We start from the raw sequence: 24,029 nt of genomic DNA on the forward strand, positions 1-24,029 counted from the left end.
AAAACTGAAATATCACATGGTCATAAGTATGCCGATTCTTTGCTCAGACACTCATATTTTAGTCACATGCTGTCCATTTCCTTGTGATCCTTCTTGAGATGGTTCTACTCCTTCATTGGAGTCCAGCTGTGTTTAATTAAACTGATAGGACTTGATTTGGAAAAGAACACACCTATCTATATAAGACCTTACAGCTCACAGTGCATGTCAGTCCAAATGAGAATCATGAGGTCAAAAGATCTGGCCAAGGAGCTCAGAGACAGAATTGTGGCAAGGCACAGATCTGGCCAAGGTTACAACAGAATTTCTGCAGTGCTCAAGGTTCGTAAGAGCACAGTGGCCTCCATAATCCTTAAATGGAAGAAGTTTGGGACCACCAGAAGTCTTCCTAGACCTAGCCGTCCAGTCAAACTGAGCAATCGTGGGAGAAGAGCCTTGGTGAGAGAAGTGCAGAATAACCCCAAGATCACTGTGGCTGAGCTCCAGTGATGCAGTAGGGAAATGGGAGAAAGTTCCACAAAGTCAACTATCACTGCAGTTCTTCACCAGTCGGACCTTTATGGCAGAGTGGCCCAACAAAAGCCTCTCCTCAGTGCAAGACTTATGAAAGTCCGCATAGAGTTTGCTAAAAAGCACATGAAGGACTCCCAGACTATGGGAAATACGATTCTCTGGTCTGAAGAGATGAAGATAGATCTTTTTGGTGATAATTCTAAGCGGTACGTGTGGAGAAAACCAGGCACTGCTCATCACCTGCCCAATACAATCCCAACAGTGAAACATGGTGGTGGCAGCATCATGCTATGGGGATGTTTTTCAGCTGCAGGGACAGAGACGACTGGTTGTCATTAAAGGAAACATGAATGCAGCCAAGTACAGAGATATTCTGGATGAAAACCTCTTCGAGAGTGCTCTGGAACTCAGACTTGGCCAAAGTTTCACCTTCCAACAAGACAATGACCCTAAGCACAGAGCTAAAATAACAAAGGAGTGACTTCAGAACAACTCTGTGACCAAGCTTGACTGGTCCAGCCAGAGCCCTGACCTAAACCCAATTTAGCATCTCTGGAGAGACCTGAAAATGTCTGTCCACCAACGTTCACCATCTAACCTGATGGAACTGGAGAGGATCTGCAAGTTAGAATGGCAATGGATCCCCAAATCCAGGTGTGAAAAACTTGTTGCATCATTCCCAAGAAGTCTCATGGCTGTACTAGCTCAAAAGGGTGCTTCTACTCAATACTGAGCAAGGGTCTGAATACTTATGACCATGTAACATTTCAGTTTTTCTTTTTTAATAAATTTGCAAAAATTACTACATTTCTGTTTTTTTCAGTCAAGATGAGAAAACAATGAACTTTTTTGAATTTACCAAATGACTGCAATGAAACAAAGAGTGAAAATGGAACGGGGTATGAATAGTTTCCATACCCTCTGTATATATGTAATCTATGTGTATACATCTATTCTGTCCTTTCTATTCTCACCTGTTACGCTGTGATTTCACTGAATGCCGCACATGAACAACCGGCTTTTATTCTATCTTTTGCTAAATGTTACTGACTTTTACCGATTTTAAGAAAAATGCTCATGTTACCGATCACGAATCCGAATGTACCATATTCGTGCCGAATTTATGTTTGGTGATCGTTATCCAAACATTCACTCATCTCTAGTTATAACCACATAAAGTGACACTGGTCAGAATTGTAAAAATTGGCTTGGTCATTAAGGTCAAAATTGGCTTGGTTACTAAGGGGTTAAAATTACCTCTCATCACCAGCAGTGACAGACCATTCCCATGTAGCAATAAAAAATGCAAAACTTGTACCCACATGTTACAAATACAGTCTGCTTTCCAAACACAAATCAGATAAGGAGTTATCATGTACAACCTCCAATGTGGTGTGCGTGATACAATGTACAAGGTGCCATGGAGGACGACAGAGAGAGAAGAATTTGGGAGTACAAACTCTTAAGTATGTTCAATTCTTTGACAATAAGACACAATTTAACATCTGGATTTATGACTCCCTACATGGACACAACTCACACCTCCACCAGAAGGACTCTAGATAACTAAGTGAACATTCCCACTCCCTCTCTATTTGTAACAAAACCCCTAATTTGATTTCCTTGGTTCATCTTTAGGAGGCATCACACCTCCCACCTCATGAACAAATGTCCTGTTGTAATATCTCTTAAGGCCCCGTCTCACACAGCGACGCTGCAGCGATACAGACAACGATGCTGATCGCTGCAGCGTCGCTGTGTGGTCGCTGGGGAGCTGTCACACAGACAGCTCTCTCCAGCGACCAACGATCAGGGGAACGACTTCGGCATCGTTGAAACTGTCTTCAACGATGCCGAAGTCCCCCTGCAGCACCCGGGTAACCAGGGTAAACATCGGGTTACTAAGCGCAGGGCCGCGCTTAGTAACCCGATGTTTACCCTGGTTACCAGCGTAAATGTAAAAAAAAAAAAAACAGTACATACTCACCATCTGTTGCCCGTCAGGTCCCTTGCCGTCTGCTTCCTGCTCTGACTGAGCCGCCGTACAGTGAGAGCAGAGCGCAGCGGTGACGTCACTGCTGTGCTCTCACTTTACGGCAGCTCAGTCAGAGCAGGAAGCAGACGCCAAGGGACCTGACGGGCAACAGATGGTGAGTATGTACTGTTTGTTTTTTTTTACATTTACGCTGGTAACCAGGGTAAACATCGGGTTACTAAGCGCGGCCCTGCGCTTAGTAACCCGATGTTTACCCTGGTTACCAGTGAAGACATCGCTGGATCGGTGTCACACACACCGATTCAGCGATGTCAGCGGGACCTCAACGACCAAAAAAAGGTCCAGGCCATTCTGACACGACCAGCGATCTCGCAGCAGGGGCCTGATCGCTGGTACGTGTCACACATAGCGAGATCGCTACTGAGGTCGCTGTTGCGTCACAAAACTTGTGACTCAGCAGCGATCTCGCTAGCGATCTCGCTATGTGAGACGGGGCCTTTAAATGTTGTGCTAGTCTTATTAATTCATTTGCAATTCAGCCTGAAGAAGGAGCCCCTATGCTCCGAAAGCTTGCAAATATTTTTTTCTAGTTAGCCAATAAGCTATACTTTTGTCATTTTTGGGCATAAAAGTATTTACATTGATTTTTCTGGCTAACACGATACCACAATACAATTTTTACTGTACCTCATCCTATTATGATTCAAACCCGAATACTCTTATGTCCAGGTAGTAGCTCTTTTCACTTCTCATTCATAATTCAGCCTTGCAAGAATATTGCGCTTTATGCCTTAAACCGGGTGTACACATTACAAGGCAGATGTCGAGGGTAATAAGGATTGGGCATTTGGAAGGGAACTACTTGAGCCTTTTATTCTCAAAAGCATAAAGTGCCATATGCCAAAGGTTTCGGGAAGCAGCCACTCCCCTCTTCCTATTGGGAGGAAATCTACCTTGACCCCACTAATCACAGTTTAATTACTACAGGTCATAGCTTTCATGGCTTGTTTCTGACGTCTGCTTGTTTCTATTACGATCAACAGTAACTGGACTCTGGACACTTGAGCTACCATTATTAAATGGGTCTCTTAGGACTAACAACATGATAATGTCCAAAAAACAGAAGAGGCAGTACTCACCATTCCTGGTACAATCCTTTATTAAATGATGTGAACACATGGCGGCGGGAGCTATGAGTGTAGACAAGATTGGACTATGTCTGTTTAGCACTGTGTGCACTTTCGCAAATCCAAAGGTGAGGAGGAAGTGATAGGCATCCTACTGAAATTGTGAATCAACACTCCTGATAGCCTTAGTGCATTTCCAAAAGGTGCCACCCCTTCACCTGTCTGGATAAATAAACAGCAATGTGAACTACAACAGATTAAATGAAAATCTTACAATCAGACTACCGTATATTATAAAAAAAACTGTCATATCAAATTCATGTAGCTTCAGAAAAACTATCTGACCACTCTTTGTACGCTTTCATGAGTGTTTTAAATAAGTTTCCACATGCAAAGGTTCAAGCAGATTAATTAAGCACATGCAAGGCGTATATGCAGGCAACCCTAAAGAGATGCGCTTTGCACAATTGGAAAGGGTTAAATTACCCAAACACTTTTGACAGAGAAAAGCCAGGTGGATTATACGTTCACGGGCACAAGGCCCTACTTGTTTTAATGATAAATTTGATAGTACACTTTTTTTTATAACATAGTCTGATTGTATGGTTTTAACTTCATCTGTTGTAGTTCACTTTGCTGTTTATTTATACGGACAGGTGAGCGCCTGGAATTGTGGAGCGCGGTGGACTAGGACCATGGGGTATTCGGTACCGGGTCCAGTGGTACTTAAAGGGGTGGTCACAGTGGCAGTGACTCGGTCCGTGGCCCTGGGTGTCCAGTTAAAGGGGATGTGGATCAAAGTAGAAATAAAGTCTTTAACGGATGATTCGTGACACCACCTGTGGTGTTTGGCCGGGATGGCCAACGCTGCTTAAGGGGACCACTGGGGTTGATGTTAATGTAGCTTGGATGGTCCTGCTCTCCACAGGTAGAGCGGGGCCCCAGGGCTACCTGATACAGTTGGTAAGGTATGGTAAACGATGGGGTGCAGGACTGAGGGCGCAGGTAATGATTGAGGAACACAACGGTAGCAGTTTCCTTTACCTTTTACTGGTGAAATACAGGTACAGTCCAGGGTACAGGTAGCCGGTGGTGTTGGGGTCTGGGCAGCCTGGAAACAGCTTGGGATCCACTTAGCAAGGTGGGTTCGGAGGCCTTCCTTCTGCGCTTTGTACTCTGACCCTTGCTGCCTGAAGCTCTGCATAAGTCCTCTCAGTGTCTGTACTCCCAACCCGTATGGCTGACAGCCTGAGCCTGTCATGGGCACTGCTTTCTCACTGGCAGCCCCAGGCTCCTGACCTGCTGTGTTGCCTCCGGATGTCAGTTGGGGTCACGAGACTTGGAATCTCCTGCCCTCCGGATTAGGTGGCTGGGTATGCAATCCTCTCACAACCACGGACTCCGGTGTCCGATCTCATTGTGCTTTATCTTGGGGTGAGCCCACTCGTAGCTCCAGACCCCACTCTCTCTCCTCACGTCCTTTCTTTCCCTTCAGTGTCTCACACCCAACTCTCTAATCCTGCCTCCAGAACTTATAGGGAAGCTACCCTGAAACCAGGTTTAGAGCTCCCCCTTCTGGTCTGGAGAAAGGAAGGTGTTGTATGTTTGTATTACCTGCCAAGTGGATCCCTTCTTACCTCCAGGCATGACAATCATCCCCCAATGAGGAAGGCAATGCCATTGTGGCAACCGGACTCCTGGGGTGCCACAATTGCACTGACACAACCAAGAGGGTTGACCCATTATTTAAGTCGGATCCCCGTCACTTCCTCCTCTACTTTGGAAGCACATGTAGCACTAAACGGCCATAGTCCGATCTTGTCCACACTCACATCTCTCACCACCATGTGTTCACATCATTGAATAAAGGATTGTACCAGGAATGGCGAGTGCTGCCTTTATTGTTTTTTGGACATTGTGGTTACCGTTTTGCGACAAGCACCCGGGTTTCCTCACCTACCGGATTCTCATCATGCTGTTTTGTTAGGCAGTCACACAGTAGCGTTCTGGTATCAGTGCCGGGACTTTCCCTGCCTTGTTTCACTAACATATTGATAACCTATACATAAAATATCGGTGAGATCGGTGGATTGTTCGACATTTGGCAGTTGAATGAGAAATCAACTGCAGTATGTGTTGAGCAGGTATTAGCTGATTGGTGGGGTCCTAGTGTCATACTCCCACTAATCTGATAATGATGGCCTATCCTGTCAATAGGTAATCATTATATCAGTCCAAGACAAATGGTTAAGAATACAAAATTATTAACCCCTTTCTGACATTAGACGTACTATCCCGGTGGTATGGACTCGTATGACCACCGACGGGATAATACGTCTAATGCGATCAGCCGCGCTCAAGGGGGGAGCGCGGCCGATCGCGGCCGTGTGTCAGCTGACTATAGCAGCTGACATCCGGCACTATGTGCCAGGAGCAGTCACGGACCGCTCCTGGCACATTAACCCCTGACACACTGTGATCAAAGATGATGGCAGCATTTCAGCGGCATAGGGAAGCATCGCGCAGGGAGGGGGCTGTGATCGCGTTGCTCCGAGGGTCTCCTACCTCCTCCTCCCTGCAGGTCCGGATCCAAAATGGCCGTGGGGGGCCTTCCGGGTCAGAGCAGGCGCCGGGAAGCCTCCCTGCAGTGCCTGTGTGATCGCTGATCAGATCAGCGATCTGTCACGTTACTGTAATGTCCCCCCATGGGGCAATGTAAAAAAGTAAAACAAATAATATTTACACGTGTTAAAAAAAAAAAAAAAAAAAATATATATATATATATATATTGTTCCATTTTATTTACATTTCTTTATGTAAATAAAAAAAACAATAAAAGTACACATATTTAGCATCGCCGCGTCCGCAACGACCCAACCTATAAAACTGTCCCACTAGTTAACCCCTTCAGTGAACACCGTATAGAAAAAAAAAACGAGGCAAAAAACGACGCTTTATTATCATACCGCCAAACAAAAAGTGGAATAACACGCGATCAAAAAGACGGATATAAATAAACATGGTACCACTGAAAACGTCATCTTGTCCCGCAAAAAACTAGCTGCCATACAGCATCATCAACAGAAAAATAAAAAAGTTATAGTCCTCAGAATAAAGCGATGCAAAAATAATTATTCTTTATATAAAATAGTTTTTATCGTATAAAAGCGCCAAAACATAAAAAAGTATACAAATGAGGTATCGCTGTAATCATTCTGACCCGAAGAATAAAACTGCTTTATCAATTTTACCAAACATAGAACGGTATAAGCGCCCCCCCCAAAAGAAATTCATGAATAGCTGGTTTTTGTTCATTCTACCTCACAAAAATTGGAATAAAAAGTGATCAAAAAATGTCACATGCCCGAAAATGGTACCCATAAAAACGTCAACTCGTTCCACAAAAAACAAGATCTCCCATGACTCTGTGGACCAAAATATGGAAAAATTATAGCTCTCAAAATGTGGAGATGCAAAAGCTATTTTTTGCAATAAAAAGCGTCTTTTAGTGTGTGACGGCTGCCAATCATAAAAATCCGCTAAAAATCCACTATAAAAGTAAATCAAACCCCCCTTCATTGCCCCCTTAGTTAGGGAAAAATAATAAAAAAAATTAAAAAATGTATTTCCATTTTCCCACAAGTGTTAGGGTTAGGGTTGGGGCTAAAGATAGGGTTAGGGTTATGGCTAAACTTATGTTTGGGGTTAGGGTTGGGGCTAAAGTTAGGGTTAGGGTTGGGGCTAAAGTTAGGGTTAGGGTTGGGGCTAAAGTTAGGGTTAGGGTTGGGACTAAAGTTAGAGTTTGGATTACATTTACGGTTGGGATTAGGGTTGGGATTAGGGATAGGGGTGTGGTTAGGGTTATGGTTGGGATTAGGGTTAAGGGTGTGTTTGGGTTAGGGTTTCAGTTAGAATTGGGGGGTTTCCACTGTTTAGGCACATCAGGGGCTCTCCAAACGTGACATGGCGTCCCATCTCAATTCCAGTCAATTTTGCACTGAAAAGTCAAATGGCGCTCCTTCCCTTCCGAGCTCTGCCATGCGCTCAAACAGTGGCTTACCGCCACATATGGGGTATCAGCGTACTCAGGACAACTGGCACAACAACTTTGGGGGTCCAATTTTTTCTGTCACCCTTGGTAAAATAAAGCAAATTGGAGCTGAAGAAAATTTTTTGTTTAAAAAAGTTAAATGTTCATTTTTTTTAAACACTCCAAAAATTCCGATGAAACAACTAAAGGGTTAATAAACTTCTTGAATGTGGTTTTGAGCACCTTGAGATGTGCACACTTCGGTATTTTCTATCATATAGACCCATCAAAGTGACTTCAAATGTGATGTGGTCCCTAAAAAAGAATGGTGTTGTAAAAATGAGAAATTGCTGGTCAACTTTTAACCCTTATAACCCCCTAACAAAAAAAAATGTCGGTTCCAAAATTGTGCTGATGTAAAGTAGACATGTGGGAAATGTTACTTATTAAGTGAAATCAAACGAAGAAAAATGGAAAGTGCACTCACCGGTCTTTTTAGCAAAAGTCCTTTATTTGAACATGTGCGGGCACACTGAGGGAGAACGTGGAATGAAGACGACGGCCATTTCGCTCTGCCGAGCTTCTACGGGTCTCAATCATTGAGACCCGTAGAAGCTCGGCAGAGCGAAACGGCCGTCGTCTTCATTCCACGTTCTCCCTCAGTGTGCCCGCACATGTTCAAATAAAGGACTTTTGCTAAAAAGACCGGTGAGTGCACTTTCTATTTTTCTTCGTTTGATTTCATCTGATTTTCACTTTTTTAAGTGCACCCAGTGTCTGTTAGGCGTAATTGGCACAGCAGCGGCATTTAGTCATGTTTTTGCGGGGGCGGATCTTAAGGTAGGCATATCGGTGCCGTGTTCATCTTCTATATTTTTACGTTACTTATTAAGTATTTGGTGTGACATATCTGTGATTTAAGGGCATAAAAATTCAAAGTTGGAAAATTGCAAAATTTTCACCAAATTTCCACCAAATTTCTGTTTTTTTCCACAAATAAATGCAGGTAATATCAAATAAATTTTACCACTATCATGAAGTACAATATGTCGTGAGAAAACATCGTCAGAATCATCAGGATCTGTTGAAGCGTTCCAGAGTTATAACCTCATAAAGGGACAGTGGTCAGAATTGTAAAAATTGGCCCGGTCATTAATGTGCAAACCACCCTTGGGGGTAAAGGGGTTTAAGAGAACCTATCAGCATGATTTTGTAATGTATAGTAATTATATGACTGTAATAGTGCTGTACTACTGATTACATTTGTCAACATGATTTTGTAATATATAGTTAAAAAATATGGTTGTAATGGCACTATAAGACTGATTACATAGAATTATAGAATGTTAGAGTTTGAAGGAACCTCCAGGATCATCGTGTCCAGTCCCCTGCTCAATGCAGGATTTACTAAACCATCTCAGAGAGATGTTTTTCCAGCCTCTGTTTGAAGACTTCCTTTGAAGGAGAACTCAGCACCTCTCGTGGCAGCCTGTTCCGTTCATTGATCACCTTCAAAGTGCAAAGTGGAGATCTAGTTTGGCTGAGTGAGAGGCGTCTGACCGGGATCCAAGAAGTATCGTTTCTCCTTTTCTCCTTGCTGAGAGTGACATGTTAAGCATGTCGAGATGAGGAGACTTAAAGCCTCAATGCTCCGCTGGGAAATATGCAAATTGTCTCTTCAGAGAGGAAGAGGACTAGAACTCTAGTGCCACCTATTGGAAGTAGCAATCCTAACAGTCAATGTCGACCATTTAACGAGCCTTGTCACATGACTTAAGATAAAAGCCAAACCAGCATCTCGATTTGCAGACAGTGTTTCGGAGTACTGCCCCTCATCAATGCAAAGTGGAGATCTAGTTTGACCGAGTGAGAGGCATCTGACCGGGATCCAAGAAGTATCGTTTCTCCTTGCGGAGAGTGTCATGTTAAGCATGTCGAGATGAGGAGACTTAAAGCTGCAATGCTCCTCTGGGAAATATGCAAATTGTCTCTTAGGATTGCACCAACAGTTGTCTCCTTCTCACCAAGCATCTTACTTATGGATTTGTAGCCCATTCCAGCTTTGTGCAGGTCTATGATCTTGTCCATGACATCCTTATAAAGCTTTTTGGTCTTGCCCATGTTGCAGAGGTTAGAGTCTGCCTGATTAATTGAGTCTATGGACAGGAGTCTTTTATAAAGGTGACTATGTAAGACAGCTGTCTTTAATGCAGATTAGGTGCGCCTAACTGGTCTGTAGGAGCCAGAACTAATAATGGTTGGTAGGGGATCAAATACTTATTTGTCACTGCAAAATGCAAATAAATGTATATAATTTACACAATGTGATTTTCTGGATTTAATTTTTGATATTCTATCTCTCAATGTTAAAATTAACCTACCCTTAAAATTATAGACTGTTCTTTTTGTCAGTGGGCAAACTTACTAAAAAAGCAAGGGATCAAATACTTATTTCCCCCACTGTAAAGTAACTTGTACTCGGTAGAGCCCACCTTTCCAACATTACCTCCTGCCCCACATTTACTTTCCTGTAGCGATCTAATGATTGCTGCAGCCAATTACTGTTTTCTGAGATCTAGTTATGTACAACTTATCTTCACTGCTGAATCCCTTGATTGGCTTCTGCAGTCACACGGGTGAGCATGTAATTGATGCCGTAAAAAATATCATGCATTTTTTTCTGTTTTTGCCATCTTGGATAAGTTTGTTAATAAATATGGCAGATTTACTGCAGTAAAATATTCCTGCCTGTAATACCGTATATACTCGAGTATAAGCCGAGATTTTCAGCCCAAATGTTTGGGCTGAAAGTGCCCCTCTCGGCTTATACTCGAGTCACGGTCGGCGGGTGAGGGGGAGAGAGGTCTGTCATATACTCACCTGCTTTCGGGGCTCCTGGAGCTCCCCCTGCCTGTCCCATGGTCTTCGGGTGCCGCAGCTCTTCCCCTGTTCAGCGGTCATGTGGGGCCGTTCATTAAAGTTATGAATATGGACTCCACTCCCATAGGGGTGGAGCCACATATTCATTTCTCTAATGAGCGGTAACGGTGACCGCTGACAGAGGAAGAGGCTGCGGCACCCGGAGACCATCTGTCCGGGATAAGGAGCTAGGGACGCCGGGAGCAGGTGAGTATTACATATTTACCTGTCCACGTTCCACACGCCAGGCGCCGCTCAGTCTTCCCATCCTCTTGCTCTGACTGTTCAGGTCAGAGGGCGCGATGACGTACTAATCTGCGCGCCGCCCTCTGCCTGAACAGTCAGTGCGGAGAGACGCCGAGACAGGAGGCTGAGGAGCTGCGGGCAGCAAGAGAGGTGAGTATGTCATTTTTTTTTATTGCAGCAGCAGCATTCTATATGGCACAGCTTTATATCGAGCATCTATGGGGCAATAATGAACGGTGCAGAGCATTCTATATGGCACAGTTTTGTATGGAGCATCTATGGGGCCATAATGAACGGTGCAGAGCATTCTATATGGCACAGCTTTATATGGAGCATCTATGGGGCCATAATGAACGGTGCAGAGCATTCTATATGGCACAGCTATATATGGATCATCTATGGGGCAATAATCAACAGTATGGAGCATTATATATGGCACAGCTTTATATGGAGCATCTTATGGGGCAATAATGAACAGTATGGAGCATTATATGTGGCACAGTTTTATGTGGAGCATCTATGGGGCCATAATGGAATGTATGGAGCATTCTATATGGCACAGTTTTATATGGAGCATCTATGGGGCCATAATGAAATGTATGGAGCATTATATGTGGCACAGCTTTATATGGAGCATCTTATGGGGCAATAATGAACGGTATGGAGCATCTATTTTTATTTTTGAAATTCAACGGTAGCTGCTGCTTATACTCGAGTCAATAAGTTTTCCCAGTTTTTTGTGGCAAAATTAGGTGGGTCGGCTTATACTCGGGTCGGCTTATACTCGAGTATATATGGTATTTGTCTTCTATAGAGTATGGGGTGGGGAGCACATGTAAAATTGTTATTTACTTTTTTGCATATGTTTGTATGTCTAACTGATTTGCATGTTCTTTTTGCTTTTTGGCTTATTTACCCAAGTTTGAATGCTGTGGAGTTAATAGCTACAAAGACTGGTCTAGAAACATTTACTTTTACTGCAGAGATGCTAATCCAAGTTTGGAGAGATGTGGTGTGCCATATTCCTGCTGCATCAAGGAAAAGGGCCAGGTAATTTCTGAAGGAGATTTGTTGTCACAACTCTGTTGTCAGGTGCCCCGGGACCAGGGACTCCATCCTTGTCCCTAATACTAGGGGCGCCCTAGCTCACCCTGTTCCCGGGATTACTTTTGATGGTGAAGATCCCGGGGCCACGTACCTTGCCTTACCTCCTGAATCTGCCCTCAGTCTTCACGCTTCACCACCCAGGGAAGAGGGGAGTAGTAGTGCACCGTAATACACCAACCAGACTAACAAGGTAATATGAACAGGGTTAATGAAGAATACCAAACATAGAAATATGCACACACATATAACAGAGGGATGCATTAGAGGAGTGGAAGATGGGGTTAAACCAAAGTAGGAGAAGAAAGGAAATTATTACACACTTAAAACCTAGCAACAATAACCTCAAACCATGCAGCAAAAGCTCTCTGACAATGAGTGCTAGCCAGAACCCTGTTTATATAGAAAATGGGAGTGGCTAGCAGTCCACAGCTGAGAGCCTTAGCTCCAGGAGCTCTCAACAGAGCAGATTAACCCCTGCATTGCCCAGGAAAAATCAGACACTGCGGTCTTCTGGCTCCTCTCTCTGTTGCGATATACTTGTGACACGTGTTTAATAATTGGGGATATAGGAGAGAAATTCAAAAAAGGAAAGAAAAAAATTAACATGGTTGTAAAATGCATTCTTTTTAGGGTTGTTACACACACAAATTTTCTTTTTAGTGAAATAGCAGTTTTTTGGGAGTTTTTTAGGTTTATTTTTTTTAAAGATCTGGATTAACTTCTTAACGACCGCCGATATGCCTTTTAACAGTGGCAGTTAAGGGGTCTTATTCCTCAGTGCGGCTTTTTAACGTAGCTGAGAAATAAGTGTATAGCATTCCCCAGCGTTGGAAAATCTAGGGGATCTTGCCTACTGGGGGTATCTGAGACCTTGGAGAATATAACTACTATTGGTTTTTGCTGTCCCCGGTCTTGTGATCACCCTTATTCACCGAATAACTGCAATCGCAAAAAAAAATCAAAAAAAAAAAAATCTGATTTTCAATTCATTTCTCTCTCCTGATATGATGTAGCACATCAGAGGAGAGAGAAATGGGGTCCCCAGAGCCCCCCGCTGGCACCTCCACCATCCCTGGACCTTGCTGCTCCGTCCCCTGGCCCTCCTTGTCATCTTCCTGGAAGAAAATGGTGTGCGCATGCGCAGTGCGCTCGCTGAGATCTGCCGGCCAGTACCCGGCAACAATAGTAGATTTTTCCAATTGGTTAATTTTGATCACTGTGATAGACCCTATCACAGTGATCAAAATAAAAAAGAAAATCAAACCCCCCATTGTCACCTCCTTAGATAGGTAAAAATAATCAAATACATTTTTTTTTAAATGTTTTCCATTCTTTGCTGTTAGAGTTGGGGCTAGGGTTGTGTTGGGGTTAGGGTTGTGTTACGGTTGTGTTGGAGTTAGGGTTGTGGGGTTGGGGATAGGGTGGTATGGGGGTTGTGGTTAGGATTGTGTTGGGATTATGGTTGTGGTTAGGGTTGGGAGTAGGAATAGGGGGGTTTGAACTGTTTAGGCACATCAGGGTGACTCCAAATGCAACATGGTGTCTGCCATCAATTCCAGCCAATTTGCATTCAAAAAGTCAAACGGTACACCCTCCCTTCTGAACCCTGCCATGCGCTTAAACAGTGGCTTTCCCCCATGTATGGGGTATGGGCATACTCAGGAGAAATTGCACAACAAATTTTGTGGTCCATTTTCTCCTGGTATCCTTGTTTAAATAAAATAGTTTGGGTCTAAAGTAATTTTTTTTGTGAAAAAAGTTAAATGTTAATTTCTTTTCCACTTTGCTTTAGTTCTCGTGAGGCACCTTCAGGGGTTAATAAACTTCTTGAATGTGGTTTTGTGCACCTTGATGGGTGCAGATTTTAGAATGGTGTCACTTTTGGGTATTTTCTGTCATACTGACCCTTCAAATGTGAGGTGGTCCCTAAAAAATGGTTTTGTCAATTTTTTTGGAAAAAGGAGAAATCGGTGGTCAAATTTTAACCTTTATAACGTCCTAACAAAATATTAATGTTTCCAAAATTGTGCTAATGTAAAGTAGACATGCGGGAAATGTTATTTATTAAATATTTTTTGTGACATACAGTACAGACCAAAAGTTTGGACACACCTTCTCATTTAAAGATTTTTCTGTATTTTCATGACTATGAAAATTGTACATTCACACTGAAGGCATCAAAACTATGAATTAACACATGTGGAATTATATACTTAACAAAATGTGTGAAACAACTGAAATTATGTTTTATTTTCTAGGTTCTTCAAAGTAGCCACCTTTTGCTTTGATGACTGCTTTGCACACTCTTGGCATTCTCTTGATGAGCTTCAGGAGGTAGTCACCGGGAATGGTCTTCCAACCATCTTGAAGGAGTTCCCAGAGATGCTTAGCACTTGTTGGCCCTTTTGCCTTCACTCTGCTGTCCAGCTCACCCCAAACCCTCTCGATTGGGTTCAGGTCTGGTGACTGTGGAGGCCAGGTCATATGGCATAGCACCCCATCACTCTCCTTCTTGGTCAAATAGCCCTTACACAGCCTGTGGGTGTGTTTGGGGACATTGTCCTGTTGAAAAATAAATGATGGTCCAACTAAACGCAAACCGGATGGAATAATATGCCACTGCAAGATGCCGTGGTAGCCATGCTGGTTTAGTATGCCTTGAATTTTGAATAAATCCCCAACAGTGTCACCAGCAAAGCACCCCCACACCATCACACTTCCTCCTCCATGCTTCACGGTGGGAACCAGGCATGTAGAGTCCATCCGTTCACCTTTTCTGTGTCCCACAAAGACACGGTGGTTGGAACTAAAGATCTCAAATTTGGACTCATCAGACCAGAGCACAGATTTCCACTGGTCTAATGTCCATTCCTTGTGTTCTTTAGCCCAAACAAGTCTCTTCTGCTTGTTGCCTGTCCTTAGCAGTGGTTTCCTAGCAGCTATTTTACCATGAAGGCCTGCTGCAAAGTCTCCTTTTAATAGTTGTTGTAGAGATGTATCTGCTGCTAGAACTCTGTGTGGCATTGACCTGGTCTCAGATAAACTTATCTTCAGAAGCAGAGGTGACTCTTGGTCTTCCTTTCCCGGGGCGGTCCTCATGTGAGCCAGATTCTTTGTAGCGCTTGATGGTTTTTGCCACTGCACTTGGGGACACTTTCAAAGTTTTCCCAATTTTTCGGACTGACTGACCTTCATTTCTTAAAGTAATGATGGCCACTCGTTTTTCTTTACTTAGCTGCTTTTTTCTTGCCATAATGCAAATTCTAACAGTCTGTTCAGTAGGACTATCAGCTATGTATCCACCAGACTTCTGCACAACACAACTTATGGTCCCAACCCCATTTATAAGGCAAGAAATCCCACTTATTAAACCTGACAGAGCACACCTGTGAAGTGAAAACCATTCCCGGTGACTACCTCTTGAAGCTCATCAAGAGAATGCCAAGAGTGTGCAAAGCAGTCATCAAAGCAAAAGGTGGCTACTTTGAAGAACCTAGAATATAAGAAATAATTTCAGTTGTTTCACACTTTGTTAAGTATATAATTCCACATGTGTTAATTCATAGTTTTGATGCCTTTACTGTGAATGTACAATTTTCTTAGTCATGAAAATACAGAAAAATCTTCAAATGAAAAAATGTGTCCAAACTTTTGGTCTGTTCTGTATCTCTGTGATTTAAGAGCACAAAATTTAAAAGTTTGAAAATTGCTAAATTTTCAAAATGTTTGCCAAATTTCCATTTTTTTAATAAATTAATGCAAGTCATATTAAAGAAATTTTACCACGAACATGAAGTACAATATGTCACAAAAAAAGTTCTCAAAATCAGTGGAATCCATTGAAGCGTTCCAGAGCTATAACCTCATAAAATGACAGTGGTGAGAATTGTAAAATTTGGCTTGGTCATTAAAGTCAAAATTGGCTTGGTCATAAAGAGGTTACAAAGAAATGAGATATAAAAAGGAAAGGCTTAGGGTATGTTTACACTGGGCGTTTTTGCTGCATTTTTTCTCTGCAGCAAAGCCTGGTTTCTTGGCAGGAACGAAGCTGGGGCAAAAATACATGTTTTGTTGTGTTTTTGTTGCGGTTTTGAGCGTATTTTCATGTGATTTTGGGCTACCTTATGTTTCTGTGAGCATGCTAATAATGTTGAGTACCCCCAGAGGAAAAAAACATACCTTGTCTAGATCCTTTGAAAAGCCAGCAATTCATGTGCCGCGTACAGTAAAATTACAGCGTGACAGGTTAGAACAGAATAGATATAATAGATATTGTAGCGTGGCTAAAGGTTGTCTAGTCGACGGGAGATATGTGTCACATAGGTGGCTTGCCGCTGTGATGCAACCATGCCTAACTATATGTGTTTCAGGACCTGTGGTGATGTCATAACCACATGTCTAATCATGTGATGGGTTCTGGGTGTGGTTAGACCTATAAAAGAAAGGCTAATACTTAACACAGAGGATATGTGTGTGGAGGTGTTAGCCTCCAGAGTGTGTTAAGGCTCCAGGACTGAGCCTGAAGGACTGGACATCTGTTTTTCCTTTTCCTGAGCTAAAGGCTATTTGTTTTCTGTTGTTTCTATGTGGTTTATGGTGCAATAAACCCTTTGAACCTTTAATGGAACATGCCTTCTGAATGTCAGCCGTCGCACCTGAGCGAGTGAAAGCTCACAATTGGTGGTAGATGTGCAGGCAGCGTTCCCAGCGGAGATGTAAGTCTATTATTGAATGTCCTGGGTCAAGTCTGTTGTAAGCCAGCAAGCATTGCCGGGGAAAATGGAGGACCTGCTGAAACACTTGGTCCAGTTGCAGTCACAGCAGCAAGAGACCAACAGGCTGTTGATGCAGCAGATACAACAGAGCCAGCAGGAGCAAAGGCAGAGCCAGCAGGAGCAACGGCAGCAGATGCAGCTTCTGGCAACCACCATCCAGGGCAAGACGAGCGCCCCAACCCCAGGTCTGGCTGATGACACCCACGTCCGAAAAACGGTAAGACGCGCATTGCAGAAAATGACTCCCGGGGATGATGTTGAGGCCTTCCTGACGGTGATTGAGAGGGTCGCTGAGAGGGAAAAACTTCCGCCAGAGCAGTGGACAGAGGTATTGGTGCCTTACCTAACTGAGGAACCTCAGAAGGTGTACTATGATTTGACCTTGCAGGATGCCAAGGAGTATCACAAATTGAAAGCCGAGATTCTCGCACGTTTGGGGGTGAAAATGACTGTTAGGGCACAGCGAATTCACTGCTGGGCCTATCACCGGGACAAACTGCCTCACTCCCAAATGTTTGACCTGTTGCACCTGGTCCAAAAATGGCTGCAGCCAGAGACCTCTATGCCTGCACAGATGGTAGAACGAGTGGTGATGGATCGGTTTGTGCATTCCCTCCCGAGGCCCATACAGACTTGGGTTGCCCAGGGTGATCCCCAGAATGCCGACGAGCTGGTCGGACTGGTCGAGAGATACCAAGGGGTGGAAGGCTCCTTTGGGAGGCAGCCCATGCCGTACTGGGGGTCCCAGAAGGGGGTGGGGCATCCAAGGTCACAAAGGGCGGGGGAGGTGGTGCCCAAGGTCCCTACAGGTGATATTATTTGCTGGAGGTGCCACGGGCCAGGACATATAGCTGCCCGTTGTTCCCAGACCACTGAGCAGATGGACTGCAGCATGGGACATCGTAGTTCATACTATGCATATCCTGCCTGCAGTGTGAACTCTCCGCCCAATGAGGGGCCTCAAGCGTGTCCCGTAAAGGTGAACGGTCAAGCAGTAACGGCCCTGTTAGACTCGGGGAGCTTAGTGACCCTGGTGAGGGCCACTTTCCATCTCCACCTGGTCTCGGGAAAGAAGGTCGGCGTGCGGTGCAGACATGGTGATGCAAAGGACTACCCTATGGCCAGGGTGGATATTGAAATGGCATGTGGCACTGAGTCCCATGAAGTCGGCGTCGTTCGGGACTTGTTGCACCCTATAATTATTGGTCGGGATTTCTGTTTGTTTTGGGATTTGTGGGGTAAGGGTTTTGAGGTCGCTAGCAAGAGTAGGGAACCAATGAACCCTAAAAAGGTATCGCCACACCCAGAGACAGACAGGTTTCCTTTTTGTGTTCTGGTTGGGGATGAGGAGGAAGTGTCCCCTGCATCTGACATTCTGGAGTTAGATGTAACCGGTGAAAATTTTGGGACTGTCCAACATAGGGACCCAACTCTGAGGGAAGCCTTTAATAATGTCACAGTTATTAATGGGGTTGTACAGGAGCCGGCGGCAGACACAAGATTTCCCCATTTTCTGATGAATGGGGAGTTGTTGTACCGAGTCACAAAAATAAGGGAGGCGATGATAGACCAGTTGGTAGTGCCAGGTCCATATAGACAAAAGGTATTGGATATGGCCCATTCACACATCTTGGGTGGACACCTAGGGGTGGAAAAAACGCAGGAACGGGTTGTGCAGAGGTTCTATTGGCCTGGGTGTCACCGGAAAATAGTGAACTATTGCAGGTCTTGCCCTAGATGTCAGCTAACTGCCCCCACTCCTCATTTCCGGAGCCCCTTTGTGCCATTGCCCATTATTGAGGTGCCATTCGAGAGAATTCCAATGGACTTGGTCGGTCCCTTAGTTAAATCAGCCCGGGGCCATCAGTATATATTAGTCATCCTGGACTATGCCACACGCTATCCTGAGGCAATTCCTTTGAGAAATTCTTCCTCGAAGAGTATAGCCCGCGAGTTCGTCCATGTGTTTTCCCGGACAGGTCTGCTGTTATGATCCTTAGTGGCTGAGGATCACGAATAGACCAGCAAGTGAATAAACTAAGGACAAGCTCTAGGGAGATGGTAACTGGACTGATCGCAAATCTGAACCTATGCAACACAACTAGAGGTAGCCGGTGAACATGCCTAAAAAATTCCTAGACGTCTCGAGCCAGCCTGAGGAACTAGCTACCCCTAAAGAGAAAGAGAGACCTCGCTTGCCTCCAGAGAAATAATCCCCAAAGATATAGAAGCCCCCAACAAATATTAACGGTGAAGTAAGAAGAAGGCACATATGTAGGGATGAAATCAGATTCAGCAAAAGAGGCCCACTAGTACTAGAAAGCAGAAAATAGAGCAGGGGTCTATGCGATCAATAAAAAACCCTTACAAAATATCCATCCTGAGATTTCAAGAACCGACGCACCAACTAATGGTGTGTGGGGAGAAACTCAGTCCACTAGAGCATCCAGCAAGCGAGGGAATCACATTTTAGCAAGCTGGACAAGACAACATGATAAACACTGCTGATCAAAAAATGAGCAAACAAAACTTAGCTTGTCCTGGATGGACTGGGAGCAAGGTAGTCAGAAGGAATCTGAGTAGCACTGATTACATCGACAGCCGGCAACAAGTGGAAGTAAAACAGAGCTAAATAGGATCCTCCCAGAGGATAACGAACCAGCTGATAGCCAGAGACCAGCAGGATAACAAACAAAGCCACCAGGGGGAGCCCAAAGCAAAAGTCACACCATACCACCAGTGACCACAAGAGAGAGCCTGAAAACAGAGTTCACAACAGTACCCCCCTTAAGGAGGGGTCACCGAACCCTCATGAAAACCCCCACGGCGATCAGGATGAGCCACATGGAAGGCACGAACCAAATCGGCCACATGAACATCAGAGGCGACAACCCAAGAATTATCCTCCTGACCATAGCCCTTCCACTTGACCAAATACTGGAGCCTCCGTCTAGAAACACGAGAATCCAAGATCTTCTCCACCACGTATTCCAATTCTCCCTCAACCAGCATCGGGGCAGGAGGCTCAACCGAAGGAAACCACAGGTACCACATACCTCCGCAACAACGAGTGATGGAACACATTATGAATAGCAAATGATGCCGGGAGGTCCAGACGGAATGACACAGGGCCAAGGACTTCCAGAATCTTATAAGGACCGATAAACCGAGGCTTGAACTTAGGAGAGGAGACCTTCATAGGAACGAAGCGAGAAGACAACCACACCAAGTCCCCAACGTGAAGTCGGGGACCCACACAGCGACGGCGGTTGGCAAAGAGCTGAGCCTTCTCTTGTGACAACTTCAAATTGTCCACCACATGATTCCAAATCTGATGCAACCTATCCACCACAACATCCACTCCAGGACAGTCAGAAGGCTCCACCTGAGCCGAGGAAAAACGAGGATGAAACCCCGAATTACAAAAAAAAGGAGAAACCAAAGTAGCAGAACTAGCCCGATTATTAAGGGCAAACTCGGCCAACGGCAAAAAAGTAACCCAGTCGTCCTGGTCAGCAGAAACAAAACATCTTAAATAAGTCTCCAAGGTCTGATTAGTTCGCTCGGTTTGGCCATTCGTCTGAGGATGGAAGGCCGACGAAAAAGACAATTCAATGCCCAACTTAGCACAAAAGGTCCGCCAAAATCTAGACACAAACTGGGATCCTCTGTCAGAAACAATGTTCTCAGGAATCCCGTGCAAACGAACCACATTTTGAAAAAACAGTGGAACCAACTCGGAGGAGGAAGGCAACTTAGGCAAGGGCACCAAATGGACCATCTTAGAAAAACGATCACACACCACCCAGATGACAGACATTCTCTGAGAGACAGGGAGATCTGCAATAAAATCCATGGAAATGTGCGTCCAAGGCCTCTTCGGGACAGGCAAAGGTAACAGCAAACCACTGGCACGAGAACAGCAAGGCTTCGTCCGAGCACAAATTCCACAAGACTGCACAAAGGAACGCACATCCCGCGACAAGGAAGGCCACCAAAAAGACCTGGCCACCAAGTCTCTGGTACCAAATATTCCAGGATGGCCAGCCAACACAGGGTCAGGTCTATCCGCCTGAAACTCTTGCAGCACACGTCGCAAATCTGGAGAGATGGCAGACAAAATCACCCCTTCTCTAAGGATACCAGCCGGCTCTGAATCTCCAGGAGAGTCAGGCACAAAACTCCTAGAAAGAGCATCAGCCTTCACATTCTTCGAACCCGGCAGGTACGAGACCACGAAATCAAAACGAGAGAAAAACAATGACCAACGAGCCTGTCTGGGATTCAGCCGCTTGGCCGACTCGAGATAAATCAAATTCTTGTGATCAGTCAAGACCACCACACGATGTTTAGCTCCCTCGAGCCAATGTCGCCACTCCTCAAATGCCCACTTCATAGCCAACAGCTCCCGATTACCGACATCATAATTCCGCTCGGCAGGCGAAAACTTTCTTGAAAAGAAAGCACATGGCTTCATCACAGAGCCATCGGGGCTTCTCTGCGACAAAACAGCCCCCGCTCCAATCTCGGAAGCATCACCCTCCACCTGGAAGGGAAGTGAGACATCTGGCTGACATAAGACCGGAGCCGAAGAAAACCGACGCTTCAGCTCCCGAAAAGCCTCCACAGCCGCAGAAGACCAATTAGTCACATCAGAACCCTTCTTGGTCAAATCTGTCAAAGGCTTAACAACGCCAGAAAAATTAGCTATGAAGCGACGGTAAAAATTAGCAAAACCCAAGAACTTCTGAAGGCTCTTAACAGATGTAGGCTGCATCCAGTCATGAATAGCCTGAACCTTGACTGGGTCCATCTCAATAGTAGAAGGAGAAAAAATGAAACCCAAAAAAGAAATCTTCTGGACTCCAAAAAGACATTTTGAGCCCTTCACAAATAAAGCATTGTCACGCAGGACCTGAAAGACCATCCTGACCTGCTTAACATGAGACTCCCAATCATCCGAAAAAAACAGAATATCATCCAGATACACAATCATAAACTTATCCAGATATTCACGGAAGATGTCATGCATAAAGGACTGAAAGACTGAAGGAGCATTAGAAAGTCCAAAAGGCATCACCAAGTACTCAAAATGGCCTTCAGGCGTATTAAATGTAGTTTTCCATTCATCACCCTGTTTTATACGCACAAAGTTATACGCACCACGAAGATCTATCTTGGTGAACCAACTAGACCCCCTAATGCGAGCAAACAAATCAGTTAACAATGGCAAAGGATACTGAAATTTGACCGTGATTTTACTCAAAAGGCGATAATCAATACAGGGTCTCAGGGAACCATCCTTTTTAGCCACAAAAAAGAATCCTGCACCAAGAGGGGATGAGGACGGGCGAATATGTCCCTTCTCTAAAGACTCCTTTATATAACTCCGCATGGCAGCATGCTCCGGCACAGATAAATTGAAAAGTCGTCCCTTAGGAAACTTACTACCAGGAATCAAATTTATAGCACAATCACAGTCCCTATGAGGAGGTAGAGAATTGAGTTTGGGCTCCTCAAATACATCCTGGTAGTCTGACAAAAACGTAGGGACTTCAGAAGGAGTGGACGAAGCAATTGACACCACAGGAGCGTCACCATGAATTCCCTGACAACCCCAACTTGACACCGACATAGCTTTCCAATCCAGGACTGGATTATGAGTCTGCAACCATAGTAGACCCAACACGACGACATCATGCAAATTATGCAGTACAAGAAAGCGAATCACCTCCTGATGAACAGGAGTCATGCACATGGTCACTTGTGTCCAGTACTGAGGTCTATTCGTAGCCAATGGTGTAGAATTAATTCCCCTTAGTGGAATAGGGGAATTTTAAAGGCTCCAAATCAAAACCACAGCGCCTGGCAAATGACCAATCCATCAGACTCAGGGCGGCACCTGAATCTACAAAAGCATTAACCGGGTAAGATGACAGGGAACAAATCAGGGTAACAGACAAAATGAACTTAGGCTGTAAAGTACCAATGGTGACAGATTTATCAACCTTTTTTTTGCGCTTAGAGCATGCTGAGATAACATGAGCTGAGTCACCACAGTAAAAGCACAACCCATTTTGCCGTCTTTAATTTGCCGTTCACTTCTGGTCAGAATTCTGTCACATTGCATAGATTCAGGTGTCTGTTCAGAAGACACCGCCAAATGGTGCACAGGTTTGCGCTCCCGCAAACGCCGATCAATTTGAATGGCCAGAGTCATTGACTCATTCATACCTGCAGGCGTAGGGAACCCCACCATGACATTCTTAATGGCTTCAGAAAGACCTTCTCTGAAATTTGCAGCCAGGGCACACTCATTCCACTGAGTAAGCACCGACCATTTCCGAAATTTCTGGCAGTACACCTCTGCTTCATCTTGCCCCTGCGAGAGGGCTAATAACGTTTTTTCAGCCTGGTTCTCAAGATTAGGTTCCTCATAGAGCAATCCAAGGGCTAGAAAAAACGCATCTACACTAAGCAATGCAGGATCCCCTGGCGCCAATGCGAAGGCCCAATCTTGAGGGTCGCCGCGCAAGAAAGAAATAATAATCTTAACTTGCTGAACGGAATCACCAGAGGAACGAGGTTTCAAAGAAAGAAACTATTTACAATTGTTCTTAAAATTCAGGAACCTAGATCTATCTCCAGAAAACAACTCCGGAATAGGTATTCTAGGCTCTGACATAGGACTGTGAACAACAAAATCCTGAATACTTTGAACCCTAGCAGCAAGATGATCCAGAATGGAAGCCAAGCTCTGGACATCCATGTCAGCAGCTGAACTCAGCGCCACACCAAGATTAAGAGGAGGAGAGAAGCTAGCCACAGCAGCTAGACACACGGCAAAAAAAAAAAAAAAAAAAATTTCTCAAGGCTTCTTTTCTCCTGCTTCTGCCATGCAATTAACACTTTGTGGGCCGGCTGTACTGTTATGATCCTTAGTGGCTGAGGATCACGAATAGACCAGCAAGTGAATAAACTAAGGACAAGCTCTAGGGAGATGGTAACTGGACTGATCGCAAATCTGAACCTATGCAACACAACTAGAGGTAGCCAGTGAACGTGCCTAAAAATTTCCTAGACGTCTCGAGCCAGCCTGAGGAACTAGCTACCCCTAAAGAGAAAGAGAGACCTCGCTTGCCTCCAGAGAAATAATCCCCAAAGATATAGAAGCCCCCAACAAATATTAACGGTGAAGTAAGAAGAAGGCACATACGTAGGGATGAAATCAGATTCAGCAAAAGAGGCCCACTAGTACTAGAAAGCAGAAAATAGAGCAGGGGTCTATGCGATCAATAAAAAACCCTTACAAAATA

At 44.5% G+C, this 24,029-nt stretch overlaps 1 protein-coding gene across 4 annotated transcripts in view; it reads left to right on the forward strand.

Annotated features, from left to right (window-relative positions):
• LOC143765898 (tetraspanin-33-like) overlaps positions 1-24,029 on the forward strand; it is a 224,848-nt gene that overhangs the window by 126,777 nt on the left and 74,042 nt on the right. For 3 of the 4 annotated variants that reach the window (XM_077253084.1, XM_077253100.1, XM_077253108.1), the window contains one exon: positions 11,753-11,881. The exons of the other annotated variant lie outside the window; for it this stretch is intronic. In XM_077253084.1, the coding sequence (XP_077109199.1) occupies positions 11,753-11,881 (129 nt within the window). The remainder of the gene's footprint in view (positions 1-11,752; positions 11,882-24,029) is intronic. 4 annotated transcript variants of the gene reach the window in all.

Source organism: Ranitomeya variabilis, chromosome 1 (assembly GCF_051348905.1).
Source record: "Ranitomeya variabilis isolate aRanVar5 chromosome 1, aRanVar5.hap1, whole genome shotgun sequence".
Taxonomy (NCBI): Eukaryota; Metazoa; Chordata; class Amphibia; order Anura; family Dendrobatidae; genus Ranitomeya; species Ranitomeya variabilis.